The sequence below is a fragment of the Suricata suricatta genome, chromosome 3, assembly GCF_006229205.1.
Source record: "Suricata suricatta isolate VVHF042 chromosome 3, meerkat_22Aug2017_6uvM2_HiC, whole genome shotgun sequence".
NCBI classification, from domain to species: domain Eukaryota; kingdom Metazoa; phylum Chordata; class Mammalia; order Carnivora; family Herpestidae; genus Suricata; species Suricata suricatta.
Window position 1 is genome coordinate 114,610,028 of NC_043702.1, and position 25,191 is coordinate 114,635,218.

Consider the following 25,191-nt stretch of genomic DNA (forward strand, 5'->3'; position numbering starts at 1 on the left):
CTGCTTGTTCTAATTCTTCTCCAGCTCATTGGTATTCAAAGTTTGTATTTGTAGACTGTTTGCTCACTTTTATACTGAACTATCCCAAATAGGTATTTTGTTAAATGCCTTTGCCCTGTGTTAATATTTATGTTCAAGGTGCCTATTTAAAAATGATTCTCAAAAAGCACGGTCTGTGCAACAAAGCTACCTACTGGGTAAATGAAGAATCCTGATACTAGTAAGACCTAATATATATAAATTCTACTAAAACAATTATCAAAAAAATATAATTTTTTTTATTATATTTCCTTTAAAAATGTAGTTCTTAGGATTTCCACAATTCTTTGACCATGGTAACAATAAGCAATGCATTTCAGGTCATACGCACACATACAACATAAATTACGTGGAACAGCACTTAGCCTTACTATATGCAGCGCCCACGGATATCACCTCTTCTGTTTCGTTGAAAGGTATGCTAGTCACAGTCCATTAAATTTACTTACTACCCACTAATGCAAACCAATTTGAAAAACAGAATTAGGGAATGGAATGATTTTCATAAAAATCAATATTCACACCTCAATGGACTTTCTTCCATGTGAGCTACTCCTAGCTTTGAAGGATTCTCAATACTTCTTTTCCTTTAGGTCCTTAGGACATTAGTCATGAGTCTGAACACTTTTATGATTGCTCCCTTCTTGAACCCCAGATCTATTAAAGTACAAGGGACTGAGAAAAAGTGACTTGCTGGGAAACAAAAAAATGGAACTACTGATAGGAAAACAGAATGACAATAATGACTTTTATTTGAGATAATCTTCTTGGTAATTAAAACAACCTCTACCTAATAAATCTAACCCCCAAAACAGAAAACCTTGTCAAGCTTTGAAAATATGCCCACTTTATTATAAACAGTTTTGGCCCCAACTGTTTGTAAATTACTAACTTCTTCCAAGTACTTTAAAGTCAGATCTTCTGATTCTCCCAAAATAATGTAATTTCATTCTTGATAAAATGTAAACGATCAGAAATTTACAACAATCATGAGCATGGTAGTAAAGACAAGGAACCAAACATTAAGAGACACCTGTTTGTTCTCCGTACTGACGATATGAACACTTTTTCCAATAATCCAGTATTTTAAATGAAATACAATCACAGTTTCATCTTGGATGCAGAACCTCGACTTGGCTATTTACTTTCCTAACGCCACAGTCGAAGATGTACACGTGTGAGTGCATCGGAAGCCATGCAGGCATTTCAGGGGCTCTGCTAGCACAGGAGGAAGCGTCAGGGAGCCAACCAAGAACAGTCACAGATTGTAAAGACAACCGTCAGTCACAGATCAGTCACCAAGCAAATTAACAGTTTCCTTTTGCTCATGATTTTAATGAGACAAAGTTTGCCTCTTTTCTCTAAGCAGTCTGAAACCATTCAGGAAACATTCTAAGTAGACTAGCAGCTGGTGCAAACTTTCCTAAAATTACTTCCACAACTTACCAAGTTATAACAAAATTAAAAGCAAGCGTCAAAACTCATTCAAGAATTTAAAATAAAGTTGAAAGATAACTAAAAATTACAGTGCAGTTATTGTCTAACATTGTGACTTTAAAATGAAGTAAGTCTTACCTAGAAACTTTTTGTGATGCTTCTAGAATTGGTGTTCCAACAAATGCCTCAGGCATATTTACATGTGAGAGAGAAGGAGATGGTCGTTCTGTTAGAGGACTACAAAGAAAATAAAAATTTAACTTTGGACTATGTACATGAAGAGTAATACATTAAAATATGCTTTAAAAAGGTGGGATCTCGGTCGGTGGAGCGTTCGACTCTTGGTTTTGGCTCAGGTCATGATCTCACAATTCAGGGATCGAGCTCCCTGCTTGGGATTCTCTCCCTCTCTCTCTGCCTCTCCCACGCTTACATGCATCCTCTTTCTCTCACTTCTCACAATAAAGAAACAAAAAGAAATGAGAAGAAGGGATTATATAGGAGAGGAGATCTTTCACTTTTTACTTTGTACATTTCTGCTTAGTCCCAAATAACAATAGATATAAATGGCTTTAACGACAAAAAAGAATCTTCTTACAATAAAAATATTCAACATACAAGTTCTTCCTTTTTGTACACACTAATAAACTCTAAGGCTGGACCGCTGATGATGGCTTCTGATGTCCAGGGAGGCTTAACAAGAAGCCAGGCTGTCACAGGGCGCGAAGAAGGCATACCTGCTGCAGGCTGGCGTGCCGTCCTTAGGGTCACTGTTTGCCCAAACCTCTCCAATTTTAGACAACACGCTACTGATGAAAGTAGATCTTGTTAATACAGTCCCTGTTCCGGTCTGCTTTGTAACAGTGGATAATGGTTTGGGTCTAGAAACTGTAAAACAATTAATTAATTAATTACCAGTAATTAATATGAAAGAATGACTAGAAAACAGGGGTCACGGGGAAAGAGTAGTTCAAGATTATACTTGGTTTCGCAACATCTATGTAGCAGAATTTAACAACTTGGGTTTTAAGGAGGCAGTAAAAATATTAAAGTTGATATGTTCTCGAATATTTGGACAGGGGTGTCCAAATGAAATGCAATGAGTTTTTTATTCCCTACTACACTGCTAAATCATAAAAACTTCCAAGAAAGCTTTCTATCCAGGGAAAGGGAGCAGTACTGTAATGAATCACAGCAAAAGTGAGCGAAATCGAAGATAACGGGGTTCAGAAGGTTATCATTTGATTTCCTTTCTCACCCGAGCTTTAGGATAGTTTTCAATGAAATCTTACCTTCTTGAAGAACTGGTGATGTGGACAGTTGATAAGGCTTAGCTTGCTCAAAGGCTAATTTCCGCTGGATTTTAGGAAGGATTTTCCCATACTGTTCTACTATCGCATTCCGAACCTCTGATCTCTCCCGCAGAAGAGGATCACGATCATTCTATTGAACATGTCGTAATTGGTAAAGATATCATCTTCAAAACATTAAGCACTATGTTTATGTACTTACCATTTAGAATAGAATTCTGCGCACCTAAGAATGTCTCCCTCCTCCCTCCCTGGGTCCCCGACCCAGGACCTCTGGCACACACCTAACTGCACCAGCCGTCCCTGGCCATCGGCCTCCATCCTTCACAACTACTAAGACAGTGGCTCTCGTTTGCCGAGCGTCTACATGGTCAGGCCCCGTGTCGCTTCAGACGCACCTCTGCGCACCCCCACAAAGAGACCTTGGCATTTACAGACGAGAAGCCGAGGCTCAGAGGAGGTTTCGAGCACAGAGTGGAGTCCATCAGGCCTGGAGCCCATGTTCCTCGCACTGTGAGAACACTTACTGCCCGCCCACCTCTCCCTCTCGTTCCCCAAGGGAGGGGCTTACACGCAACAGAAACGACACACGTGTGAGAGAACTGGGGCACACCGACCGCCTGCTCCCAATCTGCTACGGGAAGCAAGACGGGGGTGCTCCGAGCTCAGGACTGTGTGACACACCCAGTGGTTACCACAGTACAAACCCTTACACAACAAAGTCACCCGTTTCCCTCCTTCTCTGACCCCCCAAATAAAACAAGTTTCACTCTACCATGAGATTAGCCTTCAGAGTTTGGTTCAGCTTCAGGGCAGAGGCGTAATTGGCACGCTGCAGATAGTGAACTAGAAGGAATTCCTGATTTCGAACATTGGGGCTGGACTGCAAAAACCTCACCAAGCACTCCTAGGAAGAAGCACAAACACGCGTAAGCCACTACCTACCCTGAGTTTCTGATAGGCCGGGGCGGGGGGTCCTCACCTGCTCGGTGTCCGTAAAGGGCAGCTGCAGCAAATCTTCCATGAGGCCCGTCTCCTGGCAGACCTCGTACGTATGCTGCAGGAGCTCCTCCACGTTCCGGCCGGTGGAGTGCTGTCGCAGGAAAGTCCACGCCTCTACCACATACCTGAAACCGGCAGTGAGCACAATGTCCGGTTAAAAAAGCTGTTGGAGGTACTCAAAACAAGCAATCCACCTACAGAATCACATTGACACTCTGTATATGTAATTTGGAAGGGCTCTAAGCTTTGATGAAATACCAATCAGCGTGGGCGTCTGCATGGCTCGGCCGGTGAAGAGTTCGATGCTAGTTTCGGCTCAGATTGTGCTCTCACCATTCGTGAACTTGGGCCCTGCACTTGGTGCCGCACTGACAGCACAGAGCCTGCTTGGGATTCTCTCCCTCTCTCTCTGCCTCTCCCCTGCTCACACTCTTTTTCTCTCAAAAAAAAAAAAAAAAAAAGATACTGATCATCGCACAATGAAGTTTGCTAATGTCAACGAGAAGACCTCCTGTGACACTGTTCTGGACCACGACTCCTGTGTAAACATGGAAGCTAGGTGAGGACACAAGCTAACACGGTGTGGGTAGAGGAAGAGCGTCTCTCATGGGGGAGGCCCCCAGTGTGTGGACAGCGGATACGCAACAGCGTCACGGGCTTGATTAGACAGTTCTGGACATTATGTGGGGGCCAGGAGGCTGTCCTCCCATGGGCAATCAGACCATCGAATGAGCAATGTTTTACACGATACAGTTAAGGTAAAAAAAAAAAAAAGCTTACAATAGTATGAACAGTAATTATTTTACAAAATTAACCAATGAACAAAGCATATAAAACATTTACAAACTTCTTGCTTAGGTAACAAAAAGTCTTGAAAGATATGCACTAAAACTGATAGTACTTAACCCAGCACTTAGTATTTCTGGAGGCTGGTGACTTTCAGGGCTGGAGTGGGGGGCAGAAGAAACACACGCCAAGTGCACAGGAATACGATGATCAGGCAAATCATTTTCTCAAAATGTCATCCAACTAAAGGACACAGGGCAGACGACACGGGGTGAGGTGGCCTAACTGTCTGGGAGGGCAACATGCCACATGTCCCAGAACTACAGCCACAAATGTCCTTTCGCCCAGCAAGTCCACTTCCAGAATTTTCCACCTTACAACACGCGTCTGCACTTGTGCAAAATGCACGGTTACTTGCAGCAGGGTTTAGAATGGCAGAGCGTGCAAGTGTTCACTAGGGGGAATGGATGACACAGACACCGCTCGCTCACACCAAACGACTGTGCGCCAGTCAGAAATGAGGACGCTCTTCCTGGTGTATTGTGAGATACACTCCACGTGGCCCAGGTGAGAAGAGGAGACTGCTGCAGAAAGGCGTGCAGTGTGTTGTGGTGTTTTAAAAGGGGGGACGTGTTCAATGCGTAAATGCTGCTTGAAGAGAAGCCCAGAGCTGCTCCCCTCATAGCCCGGGGGAGGGGAAGGCTCCCGAACAGCCTGTCACACTGAAAGCCTAATTCTTCAGTAGAATTGCTGAGGGGGGCTGAGGGCACATGGGGAGCCTGCATCCTGGCAGCCTGGAGCCATGCAGAGGGAGGGCCATGAGAATATGGGGGTTTCAGGTCTTCCACAGTAAGAAATTTACATGCTTGGAGAAGGGTCAAAAGATACACAGTGCACTCTCAGCCCAAGCGGCTGCTCGGTGCCTAGTCAACGCTAAGGATCTTATGTGTCCTTAAGTTCTGGACACACAGAAGCAAATATGCATCTGTTTCTTCCCACCCCTACTTAAAGTTCTCCCCGCACTTTTTGAAAAGCACTTATTAGCATCTAATGAACCCATTTGTTAAATAAACATTGATCACCGTTAGCTTCTTTAAATTTTTTATTTTTACGTTTAGTTTTGAGAGACAGTGCAAGCAGGGGAAGGGCAGAAAGAGAGGGAGACACAGAATCCAAAGCATGTTCTAGGCTCTGAGCTGTCAGCACAGAGCCGGATGTGGGGCTCAAACCCATGACCTGTGAGATCATGACCTGAGCCCAAGTCAGACGCTTAACCTACTGAGCCACCCAGGCGCCCCTTAGTTCTGTTCAAATGTTCATCCACATTTATTCAGCTAGCCAAATGCTTCTGGCTAATCCAAATTATTTCATTTTAACAAGTACTTCCTAATTCATTACTTTTGAGGACACTGGCAGTTTCTGCCTAACCAACCCACTATTACACTACAGAACTTATTTTCTAAGATGGAGAGACTCGACCCTCTCTTCTCGGAGATGCACTGTCTAACCCAAGAGAACGTAGAAAACACTGACTTTCAGAGTGCTGGCACTGAGGTGGTGTTTGGTTCATTAAGTACAATTTGCAGTGAGTAAAGTAACTGTTTTCTAAAAATACAGAAATGACCAATCGATACAACTGGGGAAAAAATGGGTTGTATAAAAGTTATAATCAAGTAAGAAATATTAGCTCCAAGCAATTTCCCTTACTAATTTGGTTAACAAGGAAACCCAATCATCAGATCACTGTATTTCCAATCATGCCACTTAACTCGTCATTGCTACATACATGACAGATCACATGACTACAGTAGTACATATATTGCTATAATATAACCAGCAAATAGCATACCGAGTAGAGAACATTATTAAAATATGGCAAAGGAAAGAAGTAACGACATCACCCGCTCAAATCTGGTCAAAGTGTTTTAGATACCAAACCTGATTGTACAACTCAGGATGACTTCATCCTTCCTCTACATTTTTGGCTCCTTTTCATCTACTCAAACCTCAAGTGCCCATGTGGCAGATTGCAATCCTGCCAATTAGCAACACACAGAATTTTTTAAAAAACAAAGTATTTTTTTCAAGTTTATTTGAGAAAGAGTGCATGCACACAAGTGGGGGTGGGGCTGAGAGCAAGGGGGAGAGAGAACCCCAAGCAGGCTCTGCACTGACAGTGGGGAGCTCCACACAGAGCACCGAGAGATGAGGAGCGAGAGAGCCACCCAGGCGTCCCCGCAACAGATGTCATTTTAAACCTCAGGTGGGGCTTCCGTTACTCAACGTTCTTCTTATTCATCCTTTCCTGTGACAAAAGGTTCTTTTATATTTTTTCCTAACATTGAAAGATGAAGAATCCTAAGAATGGGTCTCGCATAACACAACCAAAGGAGAATATTACATACTGTCGATTTCGTGTTTTACTGACGTGTAATCCAGAGTTTGACTGTAGTTCCGAGCTACAGACTCACCTGTTAGAAAGCAGAACGGTGAGGTGGAGGAGGACATCCTCGACACTGGACACCGTGGGCTTCAAGGTCTGGATGTACCGGAGGGCATGTCTGAGCTCACCCTGACTCATGAAGGCTTGAATGATTCTCGAATGCTGCCACGACACAGGTTTTGCAGTGCTCGGGTGAAGGAGAAGATCCAAGCCACTCTGCAAAGAGGACACGAAAGTCGGTCAACACAGTGTGACGCGCCACACCAAGAGACAAAGTAGCTGGCCTCTAAAAAGGCAGGCAATGCTAAAGCTAGCAAGAGCAGCTTAAATATAACCTGTAAAGATCTCCTTTAACCCAGGGTGTATTTGAAGTAAAAGCCTCATCAAACAAAAGCTTCCTTCTTTGGAGGCCTCATTCAGCTATTACACAAAGCTGTGCACCACCACCCTCACGCACCAACGCCAACCTTCTACGGCAACACGCCTAACAGATCTGCAAGGGAAAAATCACCGGATTTGCACTGTTAGTAATGGTTTACTACTTCTTTCCTTCTTTGAACAGTATGGAACCTGGAGTTCTGAACTGTTTGATCTTAGTTTCCTCACTGGCTAAGACAGTGCTTGGTAAAGGTACTGACTGAACAGAGTCCTTAAATTCCCTCTAAAAGTAGAGCGTATCTTATCTTTAATATCACAGTACAGCTTTGTAATTCTAAAATGCTCGTAGTTCATGAACATTTATGTTCTAAGTGAACAGACTTACCTCATAGTCATTATGATCTATCAGCCAAAACCCTTGGATAAGTTTAACCTGGCCCCAAGAAATGGCAAAGGCAGTTGGAAATGATTCGATGCAAGTATCTGTTTTGTTTGGGAAGGCATACATGATATCAAGTAACAAATAAATGGTCTTTAAAAAGGAGGATTAAGGGCAATAAACAAGAAGAAAACCCCGACCTATCCACCTGGAGCAGGCAGCAACAGACTACAGCAGCAAAGAGGCTTCAAGGGGCTGCATTGAGCATTCGGAAAGCCCGGACGGATAATCAACTACAGTAGTAGTTGCCAATCTACACCCGACCTCACTTGTTCTCAACACTAAGTGCCACCATGAAGGAGGTGAACCAAAGCATACTTTGTTCAGGAAGCCGGAGGCTTATGACAAAAACTGAAGAAGTAGAGCTCAGACAAAACTCCAGTTAGGCAGCAAAACCCAACAGCTTAAAGCAAACACATCATGTCTCTCATAAACTATGAATGGAACTACACGGTTTTAGATAAAGAGAGCAACATTAGTACAAAAGTATTACTGCAAAGACCACTGGGCTCCAAGGCAAAACCTAACGTAATATTAAGCTAACTTCTCGTGTTTTCGATTGAACACAGAGGTTAACCTCACTAAGAAAGAGCATTTGGCTGGCAATGTTTTGGGAGCCGCTGTCCTAACTTTGGTAACGTCTTGGGCACATGAAGCGGTCTGAGAGCCGTGGACGCCATCCCTAGAAAATTAAGCACCAAACACAATTCTGCGGGGCTTCAGGTCTGCGACTGACCCTCTGAACCCAACCAACAGACCCTGGGTTAACTTTTCCTTTAGAAAAGGTTACAATGTGAAATGGAAACTGGTTTAGACATGTGGAGGTTCCTACGACTCTCCAATCTGATGGTTCGGGTAGTGTGTGAGTTCTGTAGCAGCATTTAAAGGATACGACAGCATGTTTGCTTGCTTCCGTCACGTCGTCCAGCAGGTAAATGTCCAGGAGTGCCTGTGAAAGGACAGAACATCCAGCAAATTTTATACACTCGTTCACTCCCGCTCCCTGGTTTTCCCAGCCTGTGTCGGGAGTGAAACATAGAGCTAAGCATGTCCCTTCCCCCTGCTGTCAGGCACATACGTGTAGACTGGTGGGGGGGTATTTTCCGGTGCCTCCTTCATCCCGTTTCCACAGCTTCTCCACGCCACCTCCCAGCTGAGAAACCATTCCATCAATCATCAGGTGATCAGGATTCCACTTCCCTCTGCAAAAAGGGCAACATTCAGGATTTAATATTAGCATTAATTTTTAACATCAAAACAAGAAGCAACAAACTCTTAAAAGTAACAGTCCTGACAATCAAAAGGAGAAGAGACTTGACAACAGGACCCAGCTTAGCATCAGGTGAGCTCCAGTCATCAAGAACCTGCTGGACCCCAAAGAGGCTCCGGCTGTGGCACCAGCAAGCCAGCATGTGACATTCAGGTCCCGGGAGAACCGGGTCCCACCTGCCAAGCGCCTGAGGTGACTCCTGGTTTTACAGGCCAAGAAGGCAGCCTGTTGGTGAAAACGTGCCTCAGTTCAGAGTCAAAGAGCTAGGACTTGAGTTTCACCACACAGGGGGCTCTGGCCCCAGTGGTCCCTTCAGCACTGTGTCACCGAGCGCCGGCGAGGCGAGAGGCAGACATGCCCCTGTCCCCTCCTCTACTAGCCCTGCTCCCTGGGGGCGGGGCACCCGCTGCTCAGTCTCCAGCCACACAGATGGTGTAACGTTTGTGACAAATAGGATCAGAAAGCTTAGCAAACCAGCTCACACACACACTGGAAGTAACAGATCTAGAATTTTCAAATATGTCTAATAAGTCTCAGTCTCTAAGACTCTTAGTTCTTCCAAAGCACTGGACTCCACACTGGCCACACGCCAAAATGCCAGATGGGACTACCTTCTAGGCACTGCTCTCTGGGTGCCCGTGACCTCAAGCCCAGCACCTGGGCGAGCCAGCTCGGCCAAGGCTAAGGGCTGTGCTACCAACAAGCCATGCCAGCTGGAGGAAGAAGGTGCTCAGTCTGGAGGTAGAATCGAGGCTTCTACTTGGTTATTTCAAAGGAACCAGTGAGGCTAATTAGTCATGTATTTTCAAAGCAAAATAAAGAAAATAAAAACAGAAAAAAGTAGGTGATGCATCAAACTGCAGCTATTAATGGAAAGAATGGGACACGCCTGACTGGTGGTATGTTTTATGCTATTTTGAGGACTCGGAGCTTCTAGTCTTTATCTGGATATGAATTCTCAGGAAAAATGCATGCCTACTTTAAGAGTGTCCTCTGATAAACCAACCGTGGGAACTACTTTAGATTAGGAAATACTGAGTGGCTACACACAAGTTACAGAGTAAAGGCGGTAGCCCTTAGGTCAAGGCTGACAGACAGACATTACAACTAAAATAACAACAAATCTGTCACCGTACTTAAGAATTCCACGAGTTTTAGCCTCTGTAGCGTGATGAATTCTGTTCTGAGAAAGCAATGACTTCTTACAAAAGGGATTCCTAAAATGCTCTGGAAGGTTCCAAACATACCGTACCTGGACAGACGCTCACACTTCTGTCGACGGCTCGTGTAGTAGTTCTGGATGACGGGGTAGTTGTAGCACAAGCGGGGCAGGGGCATGGCATCATCTAGACATGGGTTATGGGTCGGGAAAAGGTTGGTAAGATTTCCAAAACATCCCAACGATACTTAAGGCTATGCACATTCACATTTCACTAAAATCGTATGAAGTTGTTTAATCTGCAGGTTTCCTAAATGTAAGTACTAAATTTACTTTAATAGATTAAATAAGTAGTAAGTAAATTTATTAGCAGATCCACAAACAAGAAGATAAAGTCTCTTGTGATAGTCTGTAAACACAAGGGTGCTGGCTTAAAACTCTGGAAAAGCTATTCTAGAAAATGATTCCACCCCCTTAATCACAAATGATCATATGAAAGCCAGCAATGTTGACCAGTTAAGTAAAAATCAAAGAGCATAAGGGAAGGGTAAGATCAGCAGCGATTATGCACAGGACAGACACACTTCTAAACAGAATCTAATGTGTGTCCTGGACATGCAGGAAGTTAGGGGCTTTAGAAATGCTCTAAACAAACATGGCTAAAGTCCAATTCTCCAATTCTTGGCACTGGCATAAATCACTAGATAAAAGGAGGTATTCAATAGACGGCAAATAATACTGGTTAATAACCATTATGGAGAGAACTCATAAGGAGAAAAAGATCAGTAAATTGGCTTAGAAAACCCACCATCATAGCTGGTGATATTGCCGACCCCTCGTTCAGAGCCATGTTTTGTGTCATTCAGCCCAATGAATGACACATGGAACGAACGACATATGGAACGTCTGGGAGCGGCACGGGGCAAGGCTCCAAGACACAAAGTGCGAAAGAACGAAAGAACGTGAGGAGGTAAGAACAGGAGAAAACCAAAGTGAGGGGGTGGAGGAAAGGAAATCTGACCCCTCAGAACCACCACATAACGACTTAAGAATACGTCCACGGCTGTCCGAGGGACACGGGAGCCTGTTACCTGAGCCCTCTGGCAGCAGCCCAGAGCGACAGAACCACAGCACCACCTGTGTGTAGCGGCAGATGAGGCGGGTCACCAGGCACTTCCTGTGGAGGTCCATCAGGCCTGTGGAGGAGGGCCAAACACCAGGTGTGCAACTTGCACTTTGTCGACCACAGATGAAAACTCAAGACACTCGGCGGTTCTCAAAAGCTAATTATTGGGTGATTTTTAACAGGATATGTGTATTTTTGAACACCCCTGGCTTGAACAAGCAATCTCCAAAATGGTAAAATAAGTAACTTTGAAGTAGGCATTTTTGGGAAATCTGCTTCCACCTCAGCTATGTTACCCTTTACCTAGTTTCAGAAGCCAAATCTAGACGTTAGTACAAACTAATACGGTAATACTAACGTAGGCTGTTCAAACGAGGCCTTTAAACGAAATTGGCTATTGTTTGTTTAAATGGCAAAACAGAGACCTAAATTTGCAATGACTTTTGTGAATAAAATTGAGAAATTTAAGAATTCTAAACTACTGTATGTCCTCCACGTCGACAGGGAGAAAGTTTCACCCTCCAGTGTCGCAGGCTTATTTAAGCAGGGGTTCCTGGCACACTGCTTAACAGTCTGTAGTTTCATGAGAAGACAAACGCAAGAGCAAACGCCTTGGCACAAGGATGCGTCTGAGCCCTGGAGGGGCGGCTGCTCGAAGCCAGGAGGTGAAGCTGAAATACAGACTCATTTACCGCAGACGAAGTGCACACCTCTCTCAGTGATGTCTTGGGCCTCCCTCGTGAAACAGTTTAAGACGGAATTAAGGTTGCTAAGAAGCAAACAGCACTGCCTGAGAGACTGGATGGTCTGCGGATCGATGAAGCGACATGAGCCATCGAACAGCGGTGCACCTTCCAAGGAGAAAATACAAGATTCGTTCTGACACTATAAACAGGAATTCATTAAAGTCACAACAAGTGCAAGATTTCTCAAACTCCGATTAACCACAGACTCGGTCCACGCATTCTGAGATTTGCGAAACACAAGGCTGAGATGGACAATTACCTCAAGAACCCCAGAAGGGACGAAGGCACATTACTATTTTTACGAGGCAGAACGAGAGAAGCACTATGTTAACAGAGGAAGGTGATCTTGAGTCACCTTCAGATTCTCTAGACATTAGTTCATCAAATGCTTCTCCTCCAAATCAATCTCTCAGGGCGGATCTCTCATGTGCAGTGTTGTTTTGTGAGGGGTATTGGACAAGAGCACTTCCTCCACCCCCGGGCTTCAAAAGCGAGACACTAAAATGAAGACTCAGAGAAAGACTTCACTACAAGAAAATTGCATGCTTGTTACACTTCCTTTTAGATTTGGTCGTCCTTTCATTTCTAACTCAAGACTGAGTTTATAAATTCATTTGTCAGGGGGAAAAATGGGTATTTTAGTTGCTACTGGTTATATCTTTTATAGGTAACACTTAGTCTCATTAATATTTAATGGAAAATTAAACCACAAAACAAATATCTTAATTAAAAATCCTTCCTCAAATGACATGTTCTCCTTCTAATACATTTAAAACATTATGCTTTGTACTTTAGTTACATTTAGGTTTTGTAATAAACTTCATTAACCAATAATGGAAGTTCAAGGCAGCAATAATGGCTGAGTTACCAAGTTCAAGCCTGAAGGACCACATTATACTCTACGTATAATAAAAGCATACAATTTGTGAAATGACTTCAAATTTTTCTTTTTTTTACATGAGTTATATAACTATAACCAGTCCTGAAAATATTTTCCTCTCAAAAAAAATAAAAGATACATTTTTACCCTGACTCTGAATTATTGGGTGTTTGTCCCTCACATCAACTATACTAAGTAATTACCAAAGTATTTAAAACTACTGTGTGTTTATAATTTCATTAAGTATGCCCTGTAAACCCCATATTTTCCTCCAAACTTAAAAATTCTCCAAGAATAATTTACTCAGAAAGTCCATTTGTTCATTCATCATGGACACGATGATAAGAGTAATGAAAACTATGCATCTAAAGCTTAAATTTTACTTCCACGTAAAGGGCAACCACATATTTAACATTATTTTTGCTCTAATTAGGCATAATGGTGTTTATTATTCAAGGACACCTGACGAACCAAAGTGTACAAGAAGTAAGCAAAACTGTTAAGAAAAAGGACTTTGAGTGACTGATAAAAACATCTGTTCGTAGAAGACAGAGGAGGAGTGTTTTGCTCTCCTTTTCAGCCTCTTTATAGTCATAAATATTTTCAATAGAAAACGAGTAAAGAGAGGAGCTTCTGAGGTTAACTGGCCTATTCTAACTCCACTATCAGCATGTTCTAGAAATCAATCTCCTAAGATCAAAAATAAGATATAATCCCGAAACTTGGTATCATACACATAGTAACATGTTGCCAGTTTAACAATGTATTGCAAAATCTTGCTCAAGAAAGAATTTTGTCGGGGCACCTGGCCGGCTCAGTGGTGGAGCATGTGACTCTTGATCCTGAGGTTATGAGTTTGAACATCATGCTGGGTGTAGAAATTAAAAATAAAATATGTTTTAATTTTCAAAATTAATTTTCAAAAAACTTTTATTTTAGAGAGAGAGTGCATGAAAGTGGGAGAGGGGAGAGGGAGAGGGAAAGTGGGAGACGGGGAGAGGGAGAGGGGGAGAGGCAGAGAGGGAGGGAGGGAGGGAATCCTAAGCAGGCTCCGTGCTCGCTGCGGAGCCTGACACAGGGCTCGATTCCACAATCCTGGGATCAGGATCTGAGCCGAAATCAAGAGTTGGAAGCTCAACCAACTGAGCCACCCAGGCACCATCAAGATAAAATCTTTAAAAATCAAACAAAAATAATTTAAAAGGAAATGGTTTCCTTCTGACAGTTCTTTAGAGAGCTCCCAACTTCAAAATGATTAAAAGTTGTTATGTACTTAAAACATACACTGAAGTTAACGTTGTAATATAATACTTACATAGTCTGTCAAATTCCTCTTTTGTGAAAATCACTTTATTCCAGGTCCATTCCAGAACAAAGCGCAGATTAGCAGCCGAATTTGGTTGTTCTTATTTGTAAATACGAATGAGAAAAATAAAGAATTATTAATTACAAACAAGAAATCAGTAACTTCGGGGGGAAGAGAGCCACCACCTAATCAAGCGAGCAATGTTAAGTTCAACAGTAACAGACAAATGGGTACTGGGCCCTCCTGAAACGCAGCAAGGAGCGCATCATTTCATGTAGTGCTGCTGTGAAAAATGTACAATCTGAATCTAATCCTGAGGAAATAGTAACAAATATACATTGAAAGGCTGTCTACAAAATAATAGGCTTATGTTTTTTCAAAAACATCAATTTCTTCAAAGACAAAAAGACCTAGGAATCATACAAGATTAAGAGAAATTTAAAAGACATAAAAACTAAACACAAAGTATATTCTGGATGCCCTACCCCTATAAATGCGACAAGGACATTACTGGTATGATTAATAAGACTCCAGGAAGGTCTGGAGATCAGGTAATAGCATGTATCGATGTTTTCCTGATTTTTAGAAGCACCGAGTGGTTTGATCATGAAAGTTCGTGTTCTTGGAAATAAAACTGAAATGTTACTTCCAAGTAAAGAAACCTGATGTCCTCAACTTATTCTCAAACGATTCAGAACGAAAGTAATGTGTGTGTGGAGTTATGTGTTTGTACAGAGGAGGATATGCCCAACCGGGGTGAATTCCAGAGAATTTTGCTGAGTGAGAAGAGTCGGCGTCGAAGTCTACGTCCTGTGCAAGTTCCCCAACGTGTACATACTATACATTGTATTTATAAACTTAAAAAAAATGTTTGCTTATTTTTGAGAGAGAGAAACAGCACTAGCAGGGAGAGGGAAGGAGACACAGCATCGGAAGCAGGCTCCAGGCTCCGAGCGGTCTCAGCACAGAGCCCGATGCGGGGCTCGAGCCCATAGACTATGAGATGGTGACCTGGGCCGAAGTCAGATGCTTAACTGATTGAGCCGCCCAGGCGCCCCTATGAACATTTCTGAAAGGACAGACTGGTGGCTGCCCGGGGTTAGGGACGGGGGAGGCGGGCACCGTGGGGGAACTGATGGAGATGCTGTGCTGGAGGGCTCCCGGGCCTGGCCGGGGAAGGCGGTGGGGAAAGGGGACCCGGGATGTCTACATAAAGTCTTACAGCTCCAATGTCAACCTACATTTATCTCAAAATAAAGCTTAACTAACTCCCCCCCCAATGACTAATTAAAAAATCTTTAAATACAAAAATTATTCTTTGTTAAAAGCTAAAATCTTACCTTCTGCTATCCACTTTTTGATACATCCAGTCAGAAGTCCCAGGGAACTCGTATGGATTGCTGCTGACAATATAGCTTCTAACTGTTCTTCCTAAACCACACATTAAAAAAAAGAAAAAGACAGGATGACAGACTCAGAGACAGCAAGCTCAGTAAGACTACTAACGTAGAAAGGCTTAAAACATCCATCTCGCCAGATGGCTATGAGCCAGAAGCCAGACACGAGCGGCACTGGTGGTGACGGGGACTCCCTGCAATCCTCACACACTTGATGGTGGGAACCTAAAATGGTAAAGGCACTCTGGGAAACACTCGTAAATACCGAGTCACCTCACAACCCGGCACTTCCACACCCAAGAGAAATGAAGACATACGCCCACACCACAAGTATCCATGAGATGTTATTTGTAATAGTGCCAAACTGAAACCAAGCCAAATGCCCACAGACTAACGAATGGATAGACAAAACGCAGCACACTCTTGTGTACACATCAAACAGAACGAGGTCCTGGGGTGTGCTACCACACAGTGAACCTGAAATTCATACAAATGGGAGATTCCTAGAGTAAGTCAGTCTATCAAGACAGAAAGCATATCAATAATTATCAAAGGCTGGGGGGTGGAGGGGAAGGAAGGAGTATGGGGGTCTTTGTGGAGGCAATAATGTTCTAAAACTGAATGTGAGGTCGGGCGCACAATTTCAGGAATTTATTCAAAACCATTGAATTAGCCACTGTAAACGGGTGACCTACAGTATAGGAGTTATGTCTTAATAAATCTGATACTTAAAATATTGCTAAGTCACATTTAATATCAAAGAAATCTATAAGTGTCATTCATTCATTCTTTTACAAAGAATTGCATGAATAGACAGATGAGTTAACAGGATTAGAAGGCTACAATATGATAAAGGTTCATCCAAATGAAGAAAAGCACAATTCTAAAAGGACGCTCACTAAAGCATTTACGTCATGATCAGGGACAAAACAAGCGTGTCTGCTGGTACCATTACTTTTCCAGTTTGTGGAGGTTCTACCAAACACTATGCGAAAATAAACAGAAATGGGAAAAGAAAAGAAGCCTATATTTGCTGCCGACTGCGTACCTTGAAAATCTAAGAGATTCTAATTTGGTTAAATAGATGTTAAGTGAATATACAAAAAAACAATTGCATTTTTATGTGCTAGCAAAAACCATTTAAAAATGAATAGAGGAAAAACATTCTACTCACAACGAGCAAAACTACAGAACACTTCTGGATAAAAACAGAAATCCGTAAGAAAATAACCATAAACTCTTGCTGACAGATGTAAAACAAACCGTGGATAAGTGGAAAGATGCCCCATTTAGACTTGGATCTGAAAAAATGTCAATTCTGTCCAAATGTAGTATGTGAATATAATAAATTTCCAAAAAGAATTCCCACAAAGATGCTAGAAAAAATCATCTTATAATAAAAAAAGTCAATGAATTGACCAAAAATTACAGATAAAAAAGGACTGCATTAGCAAATATTAAAGCAGTATATTAAAATGGCATTGAAAGAGAAGAGATTAACAGGACAAAATTAAAACCCAGAAACAAAACCCAGTACATGCAGACATACAAAATCAAATAAACATGGTATTTCAATAGCACAGAAAAAGCATACTCTCTTTTCTGTTTTATAAGTGGTACAAAACCACTAGACTAAACATCATCTGGGAAAGAGAAAAAAAAAAATCAACCTTCAAACTGATCTGAAACACAAAGATGAATTAAGCTTTCAATGTTAAAGAAATATTTGAGTTAGGAAGATATTTTTAAGCCAGAGCTATGAAACACATTTGACCACAAAAATATTAATTTTTATGTACCAAAAGATACCGTAAGACAATCCAGAAGAAATCAGAAGGAGAAATATCTATAAAATTTCTGACAAAAGGGGAAATATGTATTTCATAAAGAATTTCTATAGATAATCCAGTAAAAAAAAAGGGGTAAAATCTATAAATATGTAATTAATAATGACCAGCAAATAATAATATGAAATTGCATACACATCATCCTTCTCATGTATATAGAAAGATAAAGAGATAAGTGAAACAAGTCTACACGTCAAGAAGTCCACATACCACATACACAAACCAGCAGATGATTACAAAGCAGACGCCCAGACCATAACCCGGGTCTGGACAGAGACTACTGCCGGCCCCCTGGAAGCTTCTGCCTGCTCCTCCCGGGTCAGAAGCAAGTCCCACCCACCCCTACCATCTCCCCCGCCTTCTGAAGGAAACATTCTCTTGCTTTTCTTTTTGTTTTACCTCTACGTACGCATCACTGAAGAACAGTGTCATCTGGCCTGTTCTAGGATCGGACAACAAAATGTCAATATTGACGGACCTCCGTACACTTTAGCCAAGCTTCTAAATTCAAAGTATTCATGGATTATTTATATAATTGCAAACAAAATCCCAAATGAGTTGGAATACCAGGTTTAAAATAATCAATCACAGAAAACACTAAATACTGTTTTATCCACACATGGCTGAATTATATGTAATTATTTCTGAGTCAAAGTCATAAGATATTATTGCCTTAACTAAATTTAACAACACCTAATTAGAAAAAAATAATCAGTATTAAGTGTCCTGGAGTAAACAGGTTGAATGGAGCACTCGGCACGCCCGGTCCTGGAGGACGACTCTGCTGTCACCAAGTTGGAGCGCTTGGCAGCGAAAGGCAGTTTCAACCCCAACTCTTGCACCTGTGCGGTTCCCACAGCAGCTGGAAAATGGACCCCGGTCGGTTTTAACAGCTTCCGCTCCGGACAAGGCTGAGGCCACCACAGGGGCCTCCTGGCCTGTGTCTTCCTATGTGGCTACGTGAAGCCGGTGCCGAGTCACGGCCTGATGAGTCCTGCGAGTGTGCGGTGTAGGCCACACCCAGACGGCAGCTACTGATCACACGGAGTGAGCGTGACGTTCCCTGACCCACCTTTGCCGAAATTACCTCACGGATTTTTACTGTAATAGGAAGCTAATAATCTATGACCCAAAATAAACCACGGTTAGAAATCCCCTCACCTGAGTTAAGTTGGAAGGATGAATATCAACGAGTCTCGGTGACAGAAGGCCAGCCATAAGACATCGATTATAGCCATCGGGGATGAATTCACTGAGAGATGGTCCGGATTTCTTTAAAAAAGTCAAAGTCTGTAAAGATCAATTAATAAACATCAAAAAACACAACTTAATCAAATTTAAGAATAACTAATAAACTCATCATCCTATTTTCCACTTAACATTTTGAATAAAACTAAAAGATACTTAACAGAAATTGCAAAAGACTCCATTTTTACACTTCTGGCAAGGAAAAGGGTTTATAGGTTCTTGAGCTAAACCAGTGCTTATTAGTTATAAAGAACATTACTGAGAAGGGTACTTTAGGTCATTTTCTGTTTTTATGAAGAGTAACCCTATTAACCTTCCTTAAAGCTGACAGGCTTGGTGAAAGATCTTAATGGACAGACCCCCCCCACGCCCCCTTTACCACCCCCAGCAGTTTATTCTTCTGGATCTAACGTAAAAGAGATCTAATATCAAGTATAAATATGGCATTCACATACATCTAGCTGATTATCAATTTAAAAATCTGCCATTTTATGCTTTCCTGGAAAAGTAGTTTTCAACATTAGTCACCACCCACTCTGTGCCAGGCACCTCCTAGGTACCTTTTTGGCGTCACTTCATTTATTCATAAGCTTCCCGAGAAGAAAGAGGGAGATTGAGGGGGATGGACTAAAAGGGGTGTGGTTAAGGCATTGACCCTCTTCGCTCTTCTTAGGGTCCAAGCAGCTAACAGTCACACAAAGCTGCTAAAACAGGCCTCTTCAGGTAGGCTGTCATCCGTAACTAAGGCCACTAGCCGCCAACATCACAAACCTAGCAGAACCTACCATTTGAGCTGAAACAACAGTTTATAGAACTAACGCTAAGTGAAATTTATATCCATGACCTGACTTCAGCCCAATTAAACACACTGTCCACAGCGCTGGTTGCTACATACCTCCTTGTGAAAGCCATTACAAGTTATATGCACAATTCCTGAGTTTAATAAACAAGTGGCATCTAAAAAAAAATGAAACAAAAATCCGCTTACACATTACATTTTAGAGGGAACTAATACAACATAATTTCTCCTGACAAGAAGACTGCTAGGCAAGGTAACAAAAACGCTGCATACGACAAGTTTTAAAACAGGGGCGCCTGGGTGACTCAGTTGGTAAAGTGTATGACTCTTGATTTTGGCTCAGGTCACAATCTCATGGTCCGTGGAATCCAGCACCATGCCGGGCTCTTAGCAGCATGGAGCCTGCCTGGGATTCTCTCTCTCCCTCTCTCTGCCCCTCCCTTGCTTGCACATGCATGCTCTCACAAAATAAACAAACTTTAAAAAACCAATAAAGTAGAATAATTTTTCCAGGCGCTTCTATCCTAGCAAGATACCCAGCTTTGTCATAAGTAATAGTCACCTTTTGTATCCAATTCAAAATAGTGATACTTTCTTTACAAAGCATCTTAGTATTAAATCTCTCATGTATGTATCAAATCAATTCCTAAGCTACCCATATGTTAATTAACGGTAATGAGACATGAGCCAGTAATTATATACATATGCAAACTACACACATATATGTAAGATATGTATATGCACACCCGTACTACACACACACACACACACACACACACACACACACACACACTATGCACAAACACGCGGATACATGGTATTTTCCTTGAAAGGTCATGTTAAGGAAATACACACCAAAATTGTAAGAGCTTGGGCTAAACAACTGCTCGGGAGGTGGAAACGAAGGAGGCAGTCCTCGGCTCAAGCTTCTCTCGTGCACCAGCACATCCAAGATGTGCTGTGGGGACGTCTTACTCACGACAGAGTCCAGTGACCACAATGCAAAGTAAGGGCAATTATGCAGATACTCTCCTGGTCTAAAAGAAAGTTTTACAAAATTATTCAGGCACCAAGCTGCTACACATACAAATAGCAGAATGAGAAAGAGAGAGAAATCATACCTTAATGAATCTGGCATTTGTGCATGATACCAACGATTTATGTCAAAAAGACCCAAATACACAGAAGGCTTTCCTTGTCCATATACATTCACCTGCCAGGTAAACACTGAAACACTGGTGTCAGGAGACAGCGCTAAAAGAAAAGAACGTAATTTTGAAAAATGGAATAAATCATTGCAAAGTAAAATTACCCAAAATAAAATTTCAGCAACATGTTCTCATGAATTAAGAAGTTTCCATTCCTATTTGATGGATCAAAGCACACTTCTATCGCTCATTCTGTAAGAAGAGTTACATTCCCTTGTAACTTAACTGTTTTCCTATTTCAAGAAGATTTTATCACGAAGTATGCATCAGAAAAGATCTGTCCTGGCTGATTTCTACTTAATACTTTGGTAACGTCGACACAGCAGCGGAAGAGAGCAGGAAATGATTCACATGAACACTGTCCCAACAATGGAGCCCAGTTAGCACCAGAGAACACCAACACCTACGATGGACAGCACAGGCCCAGGGCTGAACTCTTCAGAGGAATCCTAGTGAGCAGGACTGAGCCAGCCATATGGTAAAGGTGGGAAGACAAGCACTTAGACAGTGGCTGGGGAATGGAAAGACAGAAACAAAGTGAGAGACATTCAACAGGGGAGAAGGATGTAAACGTCCGAGACCCAACGAATGGGAAAAACAAAACAGAAGAGGGGCTTGGATGATGAGAAGATGTGGAGTGTGAGGAGAGTTCTGTTTGGGGCATTTTTAGTGGATGTTGATGAATGAACCACCTACAGACATGGGACCTGAACAGAGGACACAATCAGGACGCATGCATTGACCGTGAGGATGAACCCCACTTAGAACACCAACACCACCAGGGCCCTGGTACCCATTCTAGGACAGAACGGACCCACCCATGGTCCCACTTAATCCACACGACTGCCTTCTGTAGAAGGTACAACTGCATCAGTCCACTCACGGATGGGGGAAGCGAGGCTCAGAAATGTTACATACTTTGTCAAAGGTCACAACTAGTGACACAGCTGGGATGGGAACCCATCCTGGATTCTAAACTCTCTGCGATGGTGACTAAGCAAGGCCTGTTGACCAGGAAGAAGGGATGATATGATAGGAAGCAGAAAAATTAAAGGCAACCAAGGCAGGTCTGCCACCATGTCTCAAAACGACACAGAGGGAAACATTCACAGCCTGTTCAGACCTAGAGACCATTTCTGTCTGTTCATAGAGAACTGGATCAAAATACAAATACAAATACAAAATACAAAACACCCTTCATTAAGGGTCTCTTCATCTACTCCATTCTTGAGTTCCGCATAGCAATGTGGAGAGTAAGAAACACTCAGGTCTCATACAAACCTACACAAATTCCATAGTTAGTATCCCAGTTTATTCACTGCCAGGAGTATGAACTCTAAACAGCAGGATCTTATAAATCTCAAGCCAAGATAAATCTTGAAATCCAGCATTCCACATGATACATACTAAGAGCCTTTTTTAATCAACCTTCATTCATACCTTCCTCCCTGTCACCATGATATCGAAATTTCTCTATGCTCTGGCATCCCAACAGTTTGGTGTTGCTAGTCTGTCCCCTCAGAGGAAACATGCCACCGGTGAGGTCCAGTGTGTATCTTTCTTCACAGTACTCTAAGCCCTGAAAGAGAAAATGTACACAAATCTTAACAGAATTCTAAGCAAAAAGTCATTCAAAAAAAAGAAATGTTCTTCCAATCTGGGGTGTCTGGGGGGCTCAGTCGGTGAACTGTCAGACTCCTGGTTTGACTCAGGTCATGATCTCATGGTTTGTGAGGTCGAGTCCCACATCAGGCTCTGTGCTGACAGTGCAGAGTCTGCTTGGGATTCATTCTTTCTCCCTCTCTCTCTCCCCCTCCCACTCTTTCTCAGGATAAACTTTAAAAAACAAATATATAAAAAATAAGTATTCGTCAAATTTAAAGATTTTTCACACAATACAAAGGAAACACAAAATAGTTAAAGAATAAAAAGAACAAATCACTTAAGAGAGCTCTAAGATTTTATATAGCATAAGACACAAAAGGCAAAATTTAACTCTCTCGAAAACAGTTACCAACAAATCTTCTAAAGCTGTTATCAAACATGGGAACCTTGCACTCTGGAGTGTAAACTGGACTAACCACAAAAATTACACACAGATATATTCCAGGCCAGCAAACATGTCCCTGTGTTCTCAGTGACATTCTTGCTCTAGAGGAGCAGCTCTTAAAATTTGTGTTTGCTCATCAATCTCTCTAAGACTCTTTCTAAGAAAAGGTATGAAAACTTTCTCCCCAGAGGCCTGGGTGGCTCAGTCGGTTTAGTGTCCGGCTTCAGCTCGGGTCATGATCTCATGGTTCGTGGGTTCGAGCCCCGTGTTGGGCTCTGTGCTGACAGCTAGCTCAGAGCCTGGAGCCTGTCTTCAGATTCTGTGTCTCCCTCTCTCTCTGGCCCTCCCTTGCTCATGCTGCCTCTGTCTCTCAAAAATAAATAAAAATATATTAAGAAAATTTTTCTCCCCAGAAATCTCCCCATTAATCATAAAAATGTCACACATAATTCAGAGACTTTGTGAATTTCTTTAAAGCCCATCCACATGTCCGCAAACACTAGGCTCCGAAAGCCTGTTCTCCAGAAGCGGGGGTGAGGGCGGCCTGCACGGCCGTCAGTGCACACTTCTTCCTCACGACTCCAGCTGTGAGGACGGCCATCTGAGAGGCTAATGCATTTACCTGCTTTTACAATTGTTACGTGGCAAGATCATTAAAAAAATTTTTTTTTAATTTTGGGGCGCCTGGGTGGCTAAGTCGGTTGAGCGTCCGACTTCAGGTCAGGTCACGGTCTCACAGTTTATGGGTTTGAGCCCTGCATCAGGCTGGCTGCTATCAGCACAGAGCCCACTTTGGATCCTGCGTCCCCCTCTCTCCATCCGTCCTCTCCTCACTCGCTCCTTCTCCCTCTCTTAAATAAACATGTTTTTAAATTTTTATTTAGTTCTTTAAGATTTTATTTTGAAGTAATCTCTATACCCAACGTGGGGCTTGAACCCACAACCTCGAGATCAGGAGTCCTGTACTCTACTAACCGACCCAGCCCGGCACCCTAAGACTATTGATAGAGTCACCCCATGGCTTACTGCTTGATATTAGAGTTCTTGCTCTAGTACGTGGAGCTGTTCTCTTGGGCACCGATTAGGTCACAAGATGGGTCTTAGAGGAGGATGGCCCCTGGGGAGGTGAAGGGTGCTGCTGCGGTGAGACAGCTGGGCTTCGGACCCCTTGTCTAACACTTTTGTCATGATATTCTGAGTACGTTATTCACTTGAATAGAAGAATAACTCTTCAATATGTTACTATTTTAAGACAAAGACTAACAAAGGCAAACAATGACAAAATGGTAATAATGAACCCGTATCCCGAGTCCCATTTACCTCATATAAGATTCGTCCTGATGCCAAACACTTTCTGTCACCAAAGGCCAGCTGAAGTAAATGTAAACTCAAAACATCTCCTTCACTGGAAAAAAAAAAAAAACAAAACACCAGATTAGTTGAGAAGAAACACCAAATATGATATTGATACATTAAGCATCTGTTTGTTATTGTCCGATATACAACTGAGTGCACAGGACAAAACTAAGGTCAATGTGAAGAACTTACTTTTATTTGGTCATTTTCACAAAATGCAGTCCTTCAAAACCATAACCGATTTTATTTTTATTTATTTTTTTCATCTTTATTTACTTCTGAGAGAGAGCATGAGCGGGGGAGGAGTGAGTGAGTGGCAGAGGAGCAGAGAGAGAGGGAGACACAGAATCCGAAGCAGGCTCCAGGCTTCGAGCTGTCAGCACAGAGCTGATGTGGGGCTCGAATTCCTCAACTGTAAGATCACGACCCGCACACTTAACCGACTGAGCCACCCATGCGCCTGATTTTTATTTTTAACTGATTCTAATTGGCTTAAGCTGATGCTATTTGCAACCATTAGGTGACCCGTTAATGTGGCAGAGACAATAGCTGTTTACCCAACAATCCTCCTGCCCTTCTTTCACAGGGACGTGTTCGTGAAGCATATAGCGGCTACATTTCCCAGCTTCCTTTGCAGCTGGGTGCACGAGGCCAAAGATCCGGCCACTGGATGGAAATAGAACTATCCCGTGGCAAGTACAGAAAGCCCGTGGTAGGGGCCAGCACGTCCTCTGCTCCTCTTGCCTGGTGTCCTCCTCCAGCCTGTGAGGGACTGCCCTGTCCCCCGCACATGGGCTATGCAGCACAGACAGAAAGCAGACAGCGGGTCACTGTGCACGGCTCCAGCACAGCACACAGTACTAAGAGCACACATTCCCATACTGTCTGAATTTGAATTCTTAGCCTCTCTGGCTGATCTTTCTTACAACACCAACTTTACTTGGCTTCTACAGATACCACCGTGT

The 25,191-nt window shown here is 42.6% G+C and overlaps 1 protein-coding gene across 4 annotated transcripts in view; it reads right to left on the reverse strand.

Annotated features, from left to right (window-relative positions):
- AHCTF1 (AT-hook containing transcription factor 1) overlaps nt 1–25,191 on the reverse strand; it is a 72,669-nt gene that overhangs the window by 22,835 nt on the left and 24,643 nt on the right. For 3 of the 4 annotated variants that reach the window (XM_029934869.1, XM_029934873.1, XM_029934871.1), the window contains exons 7-26: nt 24,191–24,275; nt 22,261–22,399; nt 20,734–20,866; nt 20,468–20,649; nt 19,709–19,770; nt 18,727–18,855; nt 15,662–15,752; nt 14,331–14,420; nt 12,082–12,240; nt 11,355–11,459; nt 10,357–10,450; nt 8,913–9,036; nt 8,727–8,783; nt 7,781–7,927; nt 7,046–7,233; nt 3,769–3,913; nt 3,562–3,693; nt 2,769–2,919; nt 2,214–2,364; nt 1,615–1,713 (exon numbers count right to left, since the gene is read on the reverse strand). In XM_029934869.1, the coding sequence (XP_029790729.1) occupies nt 1,615–1,713; nt 2,214–2,364; nt 2,769–2,919; nt 3,562–3,693; nt 3,769–3,913; nt 7,046–7,233; nt 7,781–7,927; nt 8,727–8,783; nt 8,913–9,036; nt 10,357–10,450; nt 11,355–11,459; nt 12,082–12,240; nt 14,331–14,420; nt 15,662–15,752; nt 18,727–18,855; nt 19,709–19,770; nt 20,468–20,649; nt 20,734–20,866; nt 22,261–22,399; nt 24,191–24,275 (2,463 nt within the window). The remainder of the gene's footprint in view (nt 1–1,614; nt 1,714–2,213; nt 2,365–2,768; nt 2,920–3,561; nt 3,694–3,768; nt 3,914–7,045; nt 7,234–7,780; nt 7,928–8,726; nt 8,784–8,912; nt 9,037–10,356; nt 10,451–11,354; nt 11,460–12,081; nt 12,241–14,330; nt 14,421–15,661; nt 15,753–18,726; nt 18,856–19,708; nt 19,771–20,467; nt 20,650–20,733; nt 20,867–22,260; nt 22,400–24,190; nt 24,276–25,191) is intronic. The other variant, XM_029934870.1, reaches the window with a different exon arrangement.